The sequence below is a fragment of the Vespa velutina genome, chromosome 7 (genome assembly GCF_912470025.1).
Source record: "Vespa velutina chromosome 7, iVesVel2.1, whole genome shotgun sequence".
Taxonomy (NCBI): Eukaryota; Metazoa; Arthropoda; class Insecta; order Hymenoptera; family Vespidae; genus Vespa; species Vespa velutina.
The window spans coordinates 5,135,028-5,153,188 of NC_062194.1; the positions used below are offsets into that span (position 1 = coordinate 5,135,028).

Sequence of the window (18,161 nt, forward strand, 5' to 3'; positions counted from 1 at the left end):
ATCCCAGTAACGGGAAGCTTTCTCGTACGGTGAAGAATTGAAGGGGAAACTCTGATCCTGTATTCTCTTCGTTGTGTAACATTTTTACAACAAGCCGAGTTTCCTCTTCCTACAATTCTCATTGTCAGATATTCTGATACATCCTGGGCCTCCGTACTCCGTTTCGTCCGTTTTAATTGAATTCTATCGGAAACGAATCGATACGTTCTAATTTTCTCTATTGTTCCCATCTATTTAGAGATTAAAAATATGTGGACAAAAACTTTTTCTTTTAAAAGAACATTTTTTCCTAATTGTTTACCATCACGGTCGACAATTTACATGTCAAGTAAGGCTTCGACGTAATGCATATATGTCTTTTTCTTTTTACACAAGACCGTTACGTTCACTGACCGAGAACTGCATCGAGTCTCTTACCATCGATTACGAAAGTCACGCATTTTTGCAGCTTCTTTTAAATACATATATATATTTTCTCGTTCCAGTATATTTTCCGTTATGTTTTCTTTTGTTTTGGTTACCTTTTTATCTTTCCTTTTTTTTCCCTCTTTACATTAAACACTCAGATAATTACCGGGTATATGCGTTTTGTTGCACATGCTACGTGAAAATGACGAAACATATACAATTATATGAATTTGACGTTCTCGAGCTAGGATTTTTGTAGTCGATATTCAATGATTAGGATATTATGGATGAAGTGGAAGAAAAAAAGAAAATAAAGCTTGTTTTGCCAAATCAACCATCAAATTCATTATAATATGATATTTTAATGTTTTGCATATTTTATACTATGCATATGTAGAAGTTTTCAATGATTTAACATAAGAATGCATCTTGCGTCTCGTTAACGTATATGATCGTATAATTTGTACCCTTCGGTTTTATGAATTTGAAAAAAGAGCTTCTCATTGTGAAGAATAATAATGTACGCGTACGATTATGGGTAACAATAAATCGGTACGATGTTTCACACTTTTTTCTTCAATGAATTTTGTAGTTGTTAAGATTTATATGGACATAAAAATGATGAAGTACCTTGGTGAAGCATAGCAAAGAGGTAAATAGTTTTTCTTCTGAAAAAAACTATTTTCGTTGTAGTATCAGTAAGTGTATATGCAACAGTATGTCTATATATATATATATATATATATATATATATATATATATATATATACATACACAATATACTTACATATATATATATATATATATATATATATATATACATAATATACCTATATATATACTTATTTGTATATATATATATATATATATATATATATATATATGTCAGAGATTGAGAAATTACTTCGGTTACAGCAAGTTTTCTACGATCTAACATAAGAACGCATCTTGTGTCTCGTTAATATACGATCGTATAACTTTTATTCATTGGTTTCATGGATTGGAAAATGGATAAAAGAGAAGACACATTTTTTTCTTTTTTCAGACAATTAATTCATTTTAATAAATTTGATTTAATGATTACAACACGAAAAACGAAAATGCTGTTTTCTACGAGGAGAATGTAAATAGTTGAAAATATTTCAAGGGAAAGGTGTGTTGACCCTCCTGTTAATGCCAAGGTGTGCAATGGAATTGAGTAATAATTAGTAAGATTAGGTACACCTGCTGTTTGATATTGACTCGTTTACCTTCTTCGGTCCAATTAACGCTACAAGTTATTGATATCATCAAAAATTGCCTTTGTAAACATTAAAATATCTATTTCAGTTTGCAATCGAAAGTCGAACCAATAAACAGGATCCTGGATGGTAGCATTGAATACAATTTTTTATTTGTTATAAGTATATATATATATGCATATGTGTGTTTCTCTCTCTCTTTCTCTCTTTCTCTCTCTCTCTCTCTCTCTCTCTCTATATATATATATATATATATATATATATATATATATATAATATATTTTGAATGAATAGACAATAGAGCGAAAGATAAATGTATAAAAAAGGATTGGCTCACCTTTAAGCCGTTTTAGACTTGTTTCGTATCGGCTATCTAAAGGCCGATATTTAAACGAGTTTACACACACACACACACACCTAAGACCTTTGATTTGGAACGATGTATGTACCCTTTCAGTGACACTATCGGATTGAACAAAATCGTGGCTTACAGTGGCACGATCAAGAACCGACTAGGCCGGTACCATTCCCATCGCGCTTGTAATATTCGACAACTTCCACCTCCTTTCGGCCTTCCCTTCTGCTTTCAATCCATGGAAGTGTTTCCAGAGACTGCGAATGGAAGGTATGATAGTTCTATCCTTTACAAACTTGTTACGCGGACGGAATTTCATTTGTTGCGTTGTAGTTTTACAAGTTCTTTTTTTTGTTTTGTTTTCTTTCTTTCTTTTTTTCTTTCTTTCTTTTTTTTAATTAAATATATCGATTCTAGATACACAATTTAAAGTTTTATAAACTTGTTTACCTTATAATTTATTACTTAACATTTTTAGATCCTGGTCGATGTATGAAAATATTCCTATCGACATTTATGATCGATGTGGAAATATTTTTATCGATGACATAATTTGCAAATATCGATTTTTCTATTTGTCATTAGCTACAGTTGCGCGCGCGCGCGCGCACATACATACACATACATTCGAATGCTCGTTCGTACATACATACTCCTTTTTTTTTTTAATTTGATCTTTCATACCAATATCGACAATATCGTTCTTTCCACGATCCTGTTCGGAAACAGCTTAACATTAACGTTTAATAATAGAAATGTGTTAAAAAAAAATGTTGATATCAATACGTATATAGACGAGAATCATATGATTTTCTAGTTGAAATATTCAATATGTTCCGAAATCTTTTTTCGACGACTCGACGATTTAGCATACTTTTACTTTTGGCTCGAGGCAATAATACGACACGGAGAAAGATCCACGCTTGAAACATAAATGGACATTTACAAGCCAAATTTACATTACATAAACATAAAGGAAATGTTTCGATCGATATAAAAAAATTTATAATTGTACGATCGAATCATTGATATCGATCACATCGATATATATATATATATATATATATATATATATTTGATAACGTAGAACAATCCTGTTAATAATCTAAAACTTTGATTACTCTAAAATAAGTATATAATTCAAGTTAAAATTCTAACTTATTGTAAAACATTATAATACAGACAAAAAATAACACTTTTCGTCTTTCAATTATTTAATACTCATATAATACGACGCGATGTAATATAATAACATAATATAGTACACAGCCTGATAGTGAGAAAAGAAAGCGATAACGAGTTAAGCTTAAGGTTTCTAAAATGTTACGTAAAAAGTATATTAGATGGTATACTTTCATTAAAAAAAAAAAAAAAAAAAAAAAAAAAAAAATTAAAAAAAAAAAAAGAAAAAAAAGAGATGAAGTCAAAAGATGGCTTAAATCTTAAAAAATAAAAGAGGTCGATTAAACTACGTCATTAACGTCTTTTCACGAAACAAAAATTGTTCTTTTCGCAAAAGGTACGGAAATAAATTACGATCAAGAGGCAAGTAAGAAATGTATAGCTCATAGCCATCCTTGGATCTCTTCTAACGATCGCCCGTAATTAAGGGAAAGAAAACTAAAAATAACGAATTGTTATCGTATCTTTATCGAATCTTCAATAATACGATAATACGAGAAGATCGGCGCTTTGTAAGTATTTTAACGTTTGTCGCAAGGAAACGCAGGAAGATATACGTTTATTAAATAAAATCAATGGAACAATCAACGTCGGATAAGAAATAATTATCTCTTCCATTAAGATTAAAAATATTGTTTCCTTTTATAAAAAAATAAAAATAAAAAAAAGAAGAAGAAGAAGAAAAAATCTCACGGACAAATTTTCCCTGCAGCTAAACGAAAATATATACATATATAGTATATACATATAAATATAGTATATAGGTATACTACATGAGATTTAAATTAAAAAATATAAAGAACAACAATATAAACCTAAATGAAGATCTTTTAAATTAGTACGAAAAGTCGCATTAAGTATTTATAATCATTCGAAATAGAAAATTCGAAATCTCGTTTTGCAATCAATGGTAAAAATAAAAAAAAGGCATTTAAAAATTTCAATATATGTTAAATAAAATCACATATGAGGATTGATAGCGACGGGCGTTCATCAGACAGTTGACGTCGATTATTACATCGTTTACGTAATGATCGTACGCCTAATTCTAACTCGATCGAACATCCTAGATATGAATATTTATTCTACTTTCTTAATTTGTAACTGTAATAGTCCCGCTAAAACGCTCGTGAAACCGGCGTTATAGTCGAGCGTAACTTCAGTATAAATATATTCTTCTCGATGATCTTGAAACTTGTCGGCCTCGTCCGGTCCGGATACTAAAGCACCGTAAAGTATTTGAGGATTTGGTTCTTGTCTATCGAATTCTGGCCACCCGCAAGGGGCAGGTTTATTTGGACAAGAGGATGCTGCATGATGTGGTTGTGTAGGTGGATTATATCCATATCCAACGACATAACTTCTTCCTAATTCATTACAAAAATTAATAAATTAATTAATAACATTATCTTCTTATTAAATTATTCTTAATACAATAATATTCTCTCTTTACATCGTCTTATATAAGATGATATTTAAAATATTTTCTTTTTTTTTTTCTTTTTTTTTTATTCTGTTTTGCTTTATCTTTTTTCTCTTTTTTCATTTTTTTTCTTTATATCAATATTATTTTTCGATATAGTTTGCGACAATTTAATGAATAACATAATATCATTCAACTAAACCATTTTACCTTCATCACCTAGCATATATGAGATCTGCTGCGTTGCAAATTCACGATATTCCTGGGGATCACCGATATTGGGATAATCAGCAGCTTGCAGACAAACAAATGCCACGTTTGCAGCATGACAAAGAGTACCGAATTTGTCGATGTACAATAGTCCTTTAGGCGTGCGCTTTTGTTGTCGAACGGAAAAATCACAGAAAGCACACGCGGCGTTTTGATATTCCGGTTGACCTGTCAATTGTGCCAGCAGAACCTATAAAACGAAATGGCTGTTAATCTGGAGAATTGATCGTTTTATTAATATAAATTGAATTTGTTTTTTTTTTTTTTTTAATAAAATTACGTATATATTTAGAAAATTATCGATTTATATATATATACACAAACACATATGTATATACAGTTAGTTCTTATATATATATATATATATATATATTTTCTTTTTACATATTTTTCTTCTTACCTGAACTCCGGCAACCTTTTTATTATAAAAGAACTCGTTTGGTCTTTCCTTAAGATGAAAATGTTGATAATGATGCTCCGCATCCTCAAGGTATCTCGAATCGTTAGTTGCTTTGAAGAGCCAAGCAGCAGCCCAAGCTAGCTCGTCTCCGTAATCAGTGCTTTCGTAATATTGCGCTGCTCCACGAATTGCACTGTGATAAAGACCACGGTATTTATTAGCAAAATTGTAAAGCTCCTTGGCATGTTTGAGACAGCGTTCGCTATAATTTGGATCGACGTTCTTGAATACAATACTGGATGCTGCGAGTGCCGCTGCAGTTTCACCGGCTAAATCAGAACCTTGATAAAAAAAATATGATATAATTATTTCAACGATATTTTTTTTTTTTTTCTTTATTTATGATGGAATTTTAATTAGAAATTATTTACTATATCGAATGAGAATTATAATGTGATACGTCGATATGACGAGATATTGAAAGCGAGTAAATAATATGAACTACTTTTATCGATTCGATGAATATGTTGTACGTCGTATACATCTACGCGTCTAATATGGAAATAATAAATTTAATGACTCGTAAAATATATATACGAGGAATCCAATTATATGGCGATTATGATAGAGATACATAATTAGGAAAATTTACTTTCAGGTGGGTGAGGAATGAGGTCAAGGATAGTTATAGAAGTAAATTTTTAATTGAAGAGGGTAACAAAATTCGTTTTTAATTAGTTCGAAATAGATTTACCAGGATGATCAGGATCGATCTTGTAAGCTGGCCTTGTTGTATTCAATTCTTCCGGTCTTCCCCAATACGTATGATCGACGGAAAAATCACCAACTTGTCCGTAAAAGACGAACTCGCTTACGTGACATTTGATAAAGTAGTCGGTAGCCCATTTAATGGCTTTACGAATTTCATCGAGTTGTCCGGCCTCAATATAAGCTTCCGGCCAGCTAACAGCTCCCCATGCTAAAAGTGTTGTCGTTGATGCCATGGTGAAACCAAATTTTACGAAATCACCGGCTGTCAGATATACAAAAAAGATAGATGATAAGATACGTTTGTCAAAATTATGTCATACTGATAGACAGTAGTAAATAAGAAATTTAAGAAAAGAATATCTCTTTGAATTGATACCTATAACTTTCCACATTTTTTCTTTCTTTTTTCTTTTTTTTTCCTTTTTTGTTTTTTTACTTTTACATTAACGCGATAAAAAATTGTATCCTTCCGATAGGATTGAAACTTTTCATTGATAAAAATTCCTGAAACATTCTTAACACTTTGTTATTCGTTATCATCCTACACGTTGCACTATCTTGTCTTTTAACTGACGTATACCGTGCACAATCGTTCACGTGTTTCCTCTCGAAATATATTCTTTATCGAAACCGTTCTCTTTCATAATATTTGTTGAACGCCGATACATGACATACGATCCATTAATTCGCCGAAACGTCTCCTTATCTACTTGAGTCTGACAATGAGAGAAAGAGAAAGAGAAAGATTGAAGGAACGAGAGAAACGTAGTTACTTACGTACGAGAAGACTCGCACCGATGATACGTAACGAGCTAATAGCGATAATTGAATTCCTCTTAATCACACGTTTCCTCTAATATATCGACAACTCGAAGAAACTCAAGCTTTTCTTAATTTCGTATATTAGGATAGTATAATAGTAAAAGTAGAATTTAAAAATTGGATCACCAACGATAATGTTATTATGTTAAAACTCACCGTCATAATAACCACCCGTAAGATCTTCGCCATTGATTCCGCGATCACTCAATGCGGAATCACCTCTCCACGATATTCTGTTGTTTTCCGGAAGTTTACCGGATCGTTGCGCTTCGTAGAACAATAGAGAGAGCTCTAGAACTCGAGCATAGTCTCCCTCACCTTCTTCGATTGGCTTCACGGAGGTCGCTGAGGTGGCGCTTATCTTCATAATCGAGGCCACGGATGTTATCGTTAAAGCCTGTCAATTTTACAATTTTTTATTATATGAGATCGAACCCTCTTTGGGGTATGTATACAAACGTACTATTGCTTTAAACAATGTAGAATTTTTATTGAGACATAAATGAGAGAATTATTATGTACAATAGAATTACCGTGTTCAAATGTCTTTAATTACGTATAAATAATTAATATTATTTATTTAATTATCGTTATTATTAATCATCGATCTCATTGGTTTAATATATAAATATACAAGTTTCATTTTGTTTTCGTTAAAAAATTTTCATCTCAAGAGAGAAACATTCGCGAGTGTTTCGTTAAAATTTGATTTTCTGTACGCGCATTGGAAGATTCTTTCTCGTCACATATCGGTACCTCGAGGAAAGAGAAAGAAAAAGAATAGAAAAAAGAAAAAGCACTACATGAGTTTACAATAAGGACGGTATTTGCGGAGGGTGTTGGCGTTTGTCATACAGATATACTATGTGGTCGGCGAACTCGAAGAATTTCTTAGAAGAGGTAAACGTGCGTGAGAGAGCTGCACGAGAAATATAGACGGATCTCACCTACGTTTTCAACACACAATTTATACATAAATTTCTTTTTTTCTTTATATTATGTTTCATTAGAATTTTTCTATTGATAGAAATATTTCTGACATTTGTCTTTGTGCGTATGTGTTTTACAAATTCGTACCTTATATCTTTGATTTTCAATCAATCGTATCGACATATAGAAATAAGCAAGGCAAAAGTTTCAGCATGAAATTAATGGGCGGCCACGTGCGAAAAATAAAGACGGAAAGAGAGAGAGAGAAAAAGAGAGAGAGAGAGAGAGAGAGAGAGAGAGAGAATGAGATGAGGACCGGAAGTCGTCGTCTCATTCCCACTTCCTTTCGTGGTTAACACACAGTCAAAGATTAATAATATTTGATTATGTATAAACCACATATGAGTAAATATTTGGGTAACCGAACTAATTGTGTGATCGAGATATTACACATTATGTGTTTCATTCGATGGTAATAATGTTTATATATATATATATATATATATATATATATATATATATATATATATATATATATAGGTATATATATATATGTATATATATATATGTATATATATACATTAGTACGGATGAGATGAAGTCGAAGGATGTGACGTAAGATGGCAGGAAACACGTCAACGTACGTCATCAAAGAAAGAATCTACCAAAGAGTAATTGCTAATCTCATTTCGAAATCGCCTTGAGGGAAGAAAACTCACCGTGGCGCACGCGAAGATAACGTTGATCTTCATTCTCTATCTCTCTCTCTCTATCTCTATCTCTTTCTCTCTCTTTTTCTCTCTCTCTCTCTCTCTCTCTCTCTCTCTTTCTCTTTTGGTCTCTCCTTCACTGTATCCTTTCGTACGACCTCCTCGTTCTTACGATGTTCGAATAAATCTCCGCATAATCGCTTCTATTTCTTGACGTCAGTTCCATTCGGCATAGCGTATCCTTTCGAAGTCAACGATCATCTTCTTCGACCTTTTTCTTCTTTTTTTCTCAGTAAGTAGATACACTAGGGCAGGAGTGGAAGTTATTAGCACGCTCTAATCGCGCGTTTGTCGTATCTATTTGAGAAAATGTAAGAGAACCAATTGAATCATCGATTATCAAACGCATACCAAAATTCATCGAGAATGTATGTATGTATGTATGTATGTAAGTATGTATGTATGTATGTATGTATGTATGTATGTAGTACAGCTATTAGGGGTAAATAATAATAATCGTTCTCGAGGATATATAAATACGTTGGAGATATTGTTGCGTGACTTTTCATGAAATCGAACTACGAAGGTTGTCTCTCGAGTTGTACTATTTGTATACAGTAGCTGAGCACAATAATAAGCTCGAGTTTCCCTCTCTCCCTGTTACTCTTTTTTTCTTTCTTTCTTATATTAGTCTGCCTATCTGTCTATCTGTCTCTCTCTGTCTCTCTCTCTTTCTCTTTCTCTCTTTCCTTACTACAACATTATATTATTCCCCTTTCTATCATCACTTTACGATAAATTTGCCCTTAACTTTTTACCACTCGCTCTTGTCTATCTGGCTTCGAGGAATACGTTGTATATTCTCTCTCCTCTTTTACAATTGTCAACATATACATTCATACATACATACGTTGCATAAGTTAATATTAAATATATCTAGAAAATATGGACAAGTATAAATAATAGTTTTCATTGAATATATACATATGTCTTTGCTATCCTACTTGTCTATCGAGCTCGCATGTACGATCGTCAAACGTTGGATCGGGAAAACCCATTAATGATCGACATGTTCCAAGTATCGATGACGTTCTGTGTACTCGTTCGTCAGTATACGATAGGAAGGAAGAAACTAATTATTATTCGATTGATTTATGAATTGACTTTTACCATTCAAATAATTTCCACGTGATGGATATATTTAAGAAGGAAAAAGGAAAAGAGTTTATCATACGAGGGATAAAGTAGAGCAAAGGATGATCGTCCGTCGAGGAACGAACTCGCGCGTACGATGACCCACGTTCGAAATAATTACTATCGTTCTCGAGCGTATTCCAGCGTCAATAGCAATTATTGTCGGACAAGTTTATTTGTTTATTTGTTTATTTTCTTTTCTCAGAAAATTGACGATCCTGTTAATATAAATTAATATTTATGGAGCTCGTTGTTTTTCTAATATTATTATTTTTTTTTTCTTTCACTTCACTTTTTACACTTTACACTTTTCCACCTGAATCCTCCTTGAGGTAAGAGAGAAAAAGAGAGAGAGACAGAGAGAGAGAGAGAGAGAGAGAGAGAGAGAGAGGGAGGGAGGAAGAAAGAGATAAACAATGAAAGAAAGAAAGAAAAAAAGGAAGAGAAAGAGAGAGAAAGAGAGAGAGAGAGAGAGAGAGAGAGAGAAAAGAGAAAGTTAATTCTGACTTTCGTAAGTTTTGTGATAAAAAAAGAAAATTAGATTCGTACGATACGATGCTTCTCGTCGTTCTTTCGCTCGTTCGTTCTTCTTGGTCGTTATTAGTCATCGAATCGAACGATTTGCATGCATGAAGCGTACTTGTCTCTTTGCCGCGTCTTTATCGACGATACGACCTTATGTTGTAGCAGGTAATACGCGAGAGAACTTCTTCTCCTTGAAAGAAGATGAAAATCGTTGGCAAACGTTTCTATTATTGATCAGCGAATCCGAGTAAATCATCGATTTTGACTTAGCGAGTACTCTGATTGACTGAGTGACTTACTGACTGACTACCAGCGCGAGTGGACGACCATCGTACTCGTCGCTGAAGGATGTGGAAGTGGGGACGAGTGTTCGGGAGAAGGAGAGGAGAGAACTCGCTATGTAAAAGCTGACTTTTCGTACGAGAAAATATTTCATATACATATATATATGTATATATATATATGTATATATATATATATATATATATATATACACATACGCACACATACAATGGTTTAATTGTTTAAAATAGATTTCCGAATTATTTTCAAAGAGATGTCTTTTTTATTCCTTTTACACATCTAATCTCGCGTTATTATAAAGACACGATAAAGATCAGAAAAATAATATTAAGTTTGATGTATCGTGATATGTCTAATATGAATATGTAACGTTTTTAAATTCATTTACTAAATTTCATACGAATTCACTTTTACGAAAGGGGAGATAATTTTGTTTCGATAATGTCTGAATCTTTTCAAAACAACGATATCAGTCTATTCTGTTTTTTCTTCGTTTTTTTTTTTTATTTTATTTTTATATATGTTCGATTACTCGTAATTGATGGAAATAATGAAATTGAACGATCATTCTAAATGATATTTCTTAGTTTCTTGGAAGATGAAAAAAGAAACACAGATACGCATATAATTAACGCACATTTTGTGGCTCTTTTTTTTTTTAATTAAATAATCAAAAATCGTGGCGTACGTTCAACTTTGCCAAAATCTATTATATTAATATAAATAAAAGAATATTCAATAGATAGAAAAATAAACTATAACATGCAAAACATGCTTCTCCATCCTAACTAAAACTAATATTCGAAGAACGATTATTTAATACGTTTGGTTCAAGCAACGAATACAACCGAAAATTTTTGAACAACTATTGATACTGATAACTTGCGTGATCATTTATTAATTCCGACATAGGATGATTTTAATCGATCGTCAATTGTCGGAAAGATCCATCGAGACCGAAAATATCGTCGTGAGTCCTTGGTTTGCCTGGTCGAAGCGTTTCGTTTGCTACGACAGATGTTTGTGCAGCGAACCACGGACCATATTCTTCTAATTTCTTTATCCAGGCGTCTATAAATTCAAAAGAAAGAAAGAAGAATGAGGAAATGAAATAAAATGAATCATTTGGTATATTTTAAATTAACATTTAAATCAATTCAATATTCATACCGTGTACTACTTGAATAGGTCCAGCATCGCCACCATATTCGATGGGTAAAATTTCTTTGGGTATATACTCGTAAAGAGTTTCTAGTTTACTGTGCATAAAAATTCGATTCCGTATCTTTTCCTTCAGGAATGGTTTAACGAAGTTTACTATTGTGTCGACTAACGGACTGATGTTCACCACGTGTACTTGCTTCAATTTTACGGGATAAGCCTCTTGAACACAAACAAGAAATTTTTTCAGGATCGTAGGAGTGAATTTGGCAAAATGTGACGGTGTTGCGACACTTGCATCTAAAATATAAATATCACCAGCTACACCATGAATTTCTTCTTTGAGACGAATGTCTCCTATCATCATAACGAGTTTCATTAGATTTGGTACATTCGGTGTTAGTGTATCCTTCCTTTTTCCACGCATTATTATCACTCTGCATCCATCCTTTGTTAAGCCTGACATTGGTGGAATATTTCTGTAAATAATTTATTTATTATTTTTCTTTTTATTATCTTATATAATTTCTTCGTTAGTATCACAGTGTTTAAAGTTCTTTAAACACTGTGATACTAAAGTTTAAAGTTCTTCAAAAAAATAGAAAAAAAATTTGAATATTAAATATTTCCACGAGTATGCTTACATTATATCGAGTATTTCTTTTAATTCCGGCTGTGTGACGTCACGATTGCTGAAGAACTCTGGTACGATTGCTCGCATTGTGAAATACATGTCAAGTTTCTTTTTGCATTTTTCCAAAGAAAATTTGCATCCACGGAGAAATGTCATCAACATTTGATCATCTGAGAAAAACAATTATTTGTCATACATAAACGATTATTTACGATCATATGCATTATATAAATGGACATTAATTAGTTACCAAAGAGATACATATTTATGAGCTATTGTTTTTGTCCGTTTACGTCTGATTTTTTTGTAAGTAACTTTTTATCATCGGTACTTTTCATAGAAATTATATTAATGTATAAGTGAATATTTTACCATCGACATTAGGTAAATGTGGTTGTTTGATTAGCCATTCCTTGATGATCTTCAAATCATTGTCTCGAGTCGTTACATTTTCATTGAGTCGCACTCTAATCAATTTTGACATCTCTTCCTTTGGTTGTATTAGCAACATCTATAAATGATATATATATATATATATATATATATATATATATATACATATATATGCATAGTAAATTATTATTTTTTAAATTGTAATATATGTATATTAAAATAGCCAGCGAAATATTATCATTAGCATCTTATTACGAGTATGTTATGAATGCGATCATTGCATAATGAATGATAATAAATGCAATGTAAATCATCCCATAAAAACAAAATAATAATACTTTTTTCGTCTTAAGGTGAGAGCTGTTGATTTAACATTAAATTTACCAAACACTTGATAGTTCATTCTTTCGTTTAAAGAAAACGATGTAAATGCAAAGTTCGATTATATAAATTATTTAAAACCAATGTGACATTTTTTGAAAATAAAAAGAAAAAAAAAATTAATCGAATAAAACGAAACATAATTGCATTTCAACATAACTACGATTTTCAGCATATTCGGTTAAGCGTAATTTAACTAACATCCGTTTCTTTGTTTTATCATTATGTGTAAGTGTAATATGTAATAATGGACTATAATATTACTTGCGCAAGTAGTCAATGCTTATGTGAGAAATTATGACTGACCAACAGCTTTATTGCTCAATAGAAACTTTCTCCAGACTCGTCACGGTTCATGAAATAGGAGACTTTTGCCCTATCTTTTTTTTTTTTTTTTTATAATCTATAGAAAAATACGATAATTAATATTATTTATTTTTTTTGTTCTTCTTTTTTTTCTTTCTTTTTTATATAAATACATATACATAAATAGAAAGATTTGAACTGAATCGATTGAAAACTTAATCGACAATCTTAATTTATATATATAGATACCGCATACATATAATTAGTTTTACAGTGATGTAGACGCACGATAGGAATAATTAAAATCAATAAAAAAATATATATATCACTTGTAAAATACAGGTTGTATGATAAATTAACTTCAGTTTTCCATTGATTTATTCGATTTGAAAGTATTTTTCTAGTCTATTGAAATATTTTCATGTGAAAAGTCTAATGAACGAGTGTAAAGTTCACATTCCTAAGTGTGACACATTCATACAAGAAATAATGTCGAAAGAACATAAAAATAAAAATCGTGGTTGCCAAACCATTATCCTTAGTGAAACCTGAAATTAGGCAATGCGATAGAAAGGTATTCAGAATGCCTTTCACAGTTGCAGAGAAAATTTGCTTTACTATTTACATTCTCGAGCGTATGATTACTAAATACATTTAAGATAATACCCACAGCAGTGTTTGTTCTTAAAATGACATCACAAGTATTACCACTTGATTATTAATAAATTCAGTATTAGTCATACTCAAATCTTTCGAGAAAGAGCAATTTTTATGTTACTATTGTTACCATGAATTATAATAAAAATTAGTTGAATGATTAATTTGAAATAGATCAAATAATCTAACCGATAATGTAACGATAATTAAAATCGATTATTAAATTTAACTTTCTAGAGATTATTTATTTGTAATAATTACTTACCTTGTATATGATGTATATATGTAACGCGTGGCAACCGATATGACAGGAGCGATCGACGAAAGGATTTACTTTGAGGACGCGATCGAAAGTAATGTAAGAATTCTTACTGCTTGCTCGTCGAAGAGATGGAGCACGAGCGACGGAGTGGGATAACTTAACTCTTGGACCGGTTCTCCTTTATATCGTACTATACCCCACTCTCGATTTTACTTGCGAACTCTCAGTATATGTAAGTATATCATTATGATGCTATACAATAAAAAAATATTTGATTTAATATTTATGATTTTTTGATGTCCTAATTTATTCAATTTTCGATCGTTGGATTCCTCTTGAAGAGTTCTATAATAATACTATATATAAAAAGAAAAAAAAAAGAAAACAAAAAATTATATGAAAAGTTATTCGAAATAATTAAATATTGCTATTACGTTATACGCTTTAGAGTACTCTATCACTGATATAATAGTTTACCACGTAGAAAAACAGTTTACCGATAAAAGAAGTAAAGATCGATATTCTCAATGTTATTTCTTTTTTTCGTTGCATACTAGTACGTAAATTACAACAAAAAATGCGTATACGCTTATCCAGACATTATTAAATTTTTAATAAGTTTGAATAAAGGGTTAAGAACGTTAAAGATGTCTTTTTCAAAATTAACTCTCTTGGAAATATTTCTTTCTGCAAATTATATTCCACGATAGTACAAACAGTATCTTCTGTTCGAATGTACGTATTTTCTAATTTTGCCTACTCCTTTTCTTACCATTCTTTTAATCATATTATCATATATTAATCATATTATCATGGAATTATTTAAATTATTTCAAATGAATAATGGGACACTACGAATCTCTCGTGCTCCTAATTAATACGTTTTTCTCATAATTCTATTACATCGTTACAAGTAAACAAACAATAGGAAAATCTATTAATGAAATTTTTGCTATTATGTTTTAAATCAAAATGTTGCATCTAGAATATTCTTATAGGAGAAACGTTTAACATGTAATTTGATCGAATTTTTTGAAACATGATATTTTAATATTTCTTATTAATTATTTCTAATAATTAATAAAAAATTCTTAATAATTATTAATAATTATTTATAGTATTAGCTTGCAAGACTAGATATTATTTACGTAGTTTGAAACTTACTCTTTTTAAAAAAGTTCATTTTATTCTCTCGTTTCACCTATTTCCCATTAAACATAAGATTTTCAAGAAAGTTTTTTTACTTTCAAATAAGTTAAGTAATGTATTTTTTTCTTTGTAATTAATTACATCTAAATGTTTGACTCACACGATGGGATAAGAAAGAGAAAGAGAGAAAGAGAGAGAGAGAGAGAGAGAGAGAGAAATAATTCGCACGATTCGTTTTATTTTCTTTCAATAAAATCATTCGTGACCGGGGATCTAGGAAAAGGGTTGCGTTAACTAAATATGATGAAAGTTATTTATTTGTGTAGAAAAGCGTACAATCGTAATAAGCGATTATGAAATCATATGAAATTGCTTTTAAAGTATAATAAAACGAAAGAAAAAAGTATTGTGTTATTGATGTTTATTTGATTTCGTACATGGAACTTTTGGACGAATTATTGTAACGCTTCGAAGCTTCTCTTTAACATTCGATTGCAATCAGTTACAATAACGATGACGAAGACATATGTAATTATGAAAGCAATTAATTTATTTGCTTAATTTTCACACATATAAATGATCGTTCAAAATCATTCATAGTTTCTACAGATTGATAACAATTTTCTTTTTTTTTTTTTTTTTGATTTCTTCTTATTTTCTTTTCGATCGAAAAAAGAAAGTAAATGTCGAAATCTATTCGGCAAGGTCAGAAACTTCAGAAATGAGGAAAGGATCAGTTTTATGATACATTAAGAGTCATCAAAACGATCAAGGACGTCAATGTACCAAGAAACATGTTTATTTTGTTCATTATGATATTCGATCCATTTGACACAATGATTCTTTCTACCAAAGTTTCGTTTACAAATCTGTTTTTATCCTAAAAAATAAAAGAAAAAGCAATACAGATGATATCTGTAGAAGAAAAAAAAATTGTTTAATTATTCCTATTGCAATCAATAATATCAGATTATCCTACCAATTTTATTTCAGAGGTTTTGTTAACATTTTCTAAGATTTGTGAATCATTCGTATCTCGAACATTTCTAATTGATATATCATAAAAATGTTTATCTGGATTACTACAATCTTGATCCTGACAGGAATAAGTTATAACGCTTTTGATAATATCTGGTAGATCTTCGATCATACGTATACGGTAAAGAATCGAAGCTTTTGGTCCATCAGCAAAGAAAGATACACGCTTGATATCCTCCGAACATAATTCTGTCACGATTACGAGCGTGTCGGATGGAGAAATCTTTTATTAAATGGAGAAAAAAAGGATATTAGTTTTTTCTTTTTTTTTTTTCTATTCTCTTTAGGCAAACGTTTATTTTAAAATATTGACAAGGAAAAGAAGGAAGTTAACCTCGTGACGTAAGAGATCTATCACAGAAACAAGCTCGTTTTCCGGGATTACGAGTACTAGCATGTAGCCTTTGTCATCTGAAATTATTTTCAGATTTTTTATTGTGCCATCGACCAAGTCAATGTAGCTCGTTCGTAAATGCGAAGATTCTTGAAAAATAAGCTCGTCATCCGTTCCATTGGTCGATGGTCCGTTCAGGCAATCAATCATCGCTCGAAAAAAGGCAATTCTAATCTTGCTAAAAAAATCGAACACATCCCAGATATCACCATAACTCGAAATATCTTCTTTTTGATAATTCCTTTGTAAATCCGAATTATTTTCTTTTTCATGTGAATCCATAAAGTCATGGAACGTATCATTCTGTTCCAAATCACGCTTATGAATTCTTTCTTTCGTGCTATTTTTATTTGATTCACTTTCTTTTACTATCTCGATGTTTCCTTCGACGTCGGATACGAAAGGAATGGAGAAATTTATAGCTGATAGAACGCCTAAATTATAATTTTGATGACACATTTAACGATAATAAATATGTTCGAGTACATATATATATATATATGTACTATATATATATAAAACTTACTTGTTGTCATTTCTTTAACTCGATGAGCCCAAGTTAATAATTCAGATATTCGCGAACGTAATGTTTTCTTACATTCACATTCGTCCTCCTTTTTGCCAGGGAAAAGAAATTCATTTAATTCTATTTTCATCGGTCCGTTATCTTCTTGATGGTCGACCTAATAAAATTTAAATAAAGATTATTACTCGTACAATATTACCTCGTTGAAATTTTTATACCTGAAAGTATCCATGAACTGGAAACGAGTACGTTCTCTCGAAATTATTCCAAACCTCTTCTCTTCTTTGCTTAGCCGTGTCAACGAGAATCAAGACAACGTTTCTTAAATGAGAAGAAGCAATGTTTGAGTTATGTTTCATAAAACTAGCGTTGTATTTAGTCGTCAAGAGTTCTTCCGAGTTTTTTAAAGTTGTCTCGAATCTCTTTCTACGTGGAATTTCCTTCGCGTGTTTCATAGTCATTTTTTCGTCAGACTTTGTCTCCAGTTTAACAACATGCATTTTATCGTTCAATATCCTTCCGTAAGAAACATTTTTAATGGAATTTAATGATTCTGGTATTGTCAACAAGGATGGAATACCTATTGAAAGATTTATTTATATTAAATCTTTTTTTTTATCAAAAATCAAATTTACCTGAACGGCCAATCAAAAAGCAACTGGATTGAGAGAAGATCGTAAAAATTCTAATCAAAGAAATTAACAATAAACTGGCTCTCAACATTTT

General features: G+C 31.1%; 3 protein-coding genes across 9 annotated transcripts in view; all 3 read right to left on the reverse strand.

Annotated features, from left to right (window-relative positions):
* The window catches only part of LOC124950744 (glucose dehydrogenase [FAD, quinone]), an 11,370-nt gene extending 9,247 nt beyond the window's left edge, over positions 1-2,123 (reverse strand). For 2 of the 3 annotated variants that reach the window (XM_047497944.1, XM_047497943.1), the window contains exon 1: positions 1-584. This exon is cut by the window's left edge and continues 245 nt beyond it. The gene's annotated coding sequence lies outside the window, so the exon portion shown is untranslated. Of the gene's footprint in view, positions 585-1,986 lie in introns of those variants that run through there. The other variant, XM_047497942.1, reaches the window with a different exon arrangement.
* Positions 1,445-11,021, reverse strand: LOC124950745 (endoglucanase E-4-like). 3 transcript variants are annotated; one of them, XM_047497946.1, is made up of 7 exons: positions 10,256-11,021; positions 8,522-8,817; positions 7,029-7,269; positions 6,034-6,312; positions 5,280-5,620; positions 4,820-5,069; positions 1,445-4,553 (listed from the first exon to the last, which is right to left on the reverse strand). In XM_047497946.1, the coding sequence occupies exons 2-7, from the start codon at positions 8,552-8,554 to the stop codon at positions 4,267-4,269; spliced, it is 1,431 nt and encodes a 476-aa protein (XP_047353902.1). In that variant the 5' UTR covers positions 8,555-8,817; positions 10,256-11,021; the 3' UTR covers positions 1,445-4,266. The 3 variants fall into 3 exon arrangements, with proteins under 3 accessions (XP_047353902.1, XP_047353901.1, XP_047353904.1); XM_047497945.1 differs by having other exon boundaries at positions 8,522-8,869; XM_047497948.1 differs by adding an exon at positions 7,950-7,956 and having other exon boundaries at positions 8,522-11,021.
* A 141-nt stretch (positions 11,022-11,162) lies between these two features.
* On the reverse strand, positions 11,163-14,487 carry LOC124950746 (alpha-tocopherol transfer protein-like). Of its 3 annotated transcripts, none has more exons than XM_047497950.1 (6): positions 14,332-14,479; positions 13,410-13,506; positions 12,702-12,840; positions 12,340-12,499; positions 11,705-12,174; positions 11,163-11,605 (listed from the first exon to the last, which is right to left on the reverse strand). In XM_047497950.1, the coding sequence occupies exons 3-6, from the start codon at positions 12,838-12,840 to the stop codon at positions 11,454-11,456; spliced, it is 921 nt and encodes a 306-aa protein (XP_047353906.1). In that variant the 5' UTR covers positions 13,410-13,506; positions 14,332-14,479; the 3' UTR covers positions 11,163-11,453. The 3 variants fall into 3 exon arrangements, with proteins under 3 accessions (XP_047353906.1, XP_047353905.1, XP_047353907.1); XM_047497949.1 differs by having other exon boundaries at positions 13,368-13,506; XM_047497951.1 differs by lacking the exon at positions 13,410-13,506 and having other exon boundaries at positions 14,332-14,487.
* Between the last annotated feature and the right edge of the window lie 3,674 nt (positions 14,488-18,161).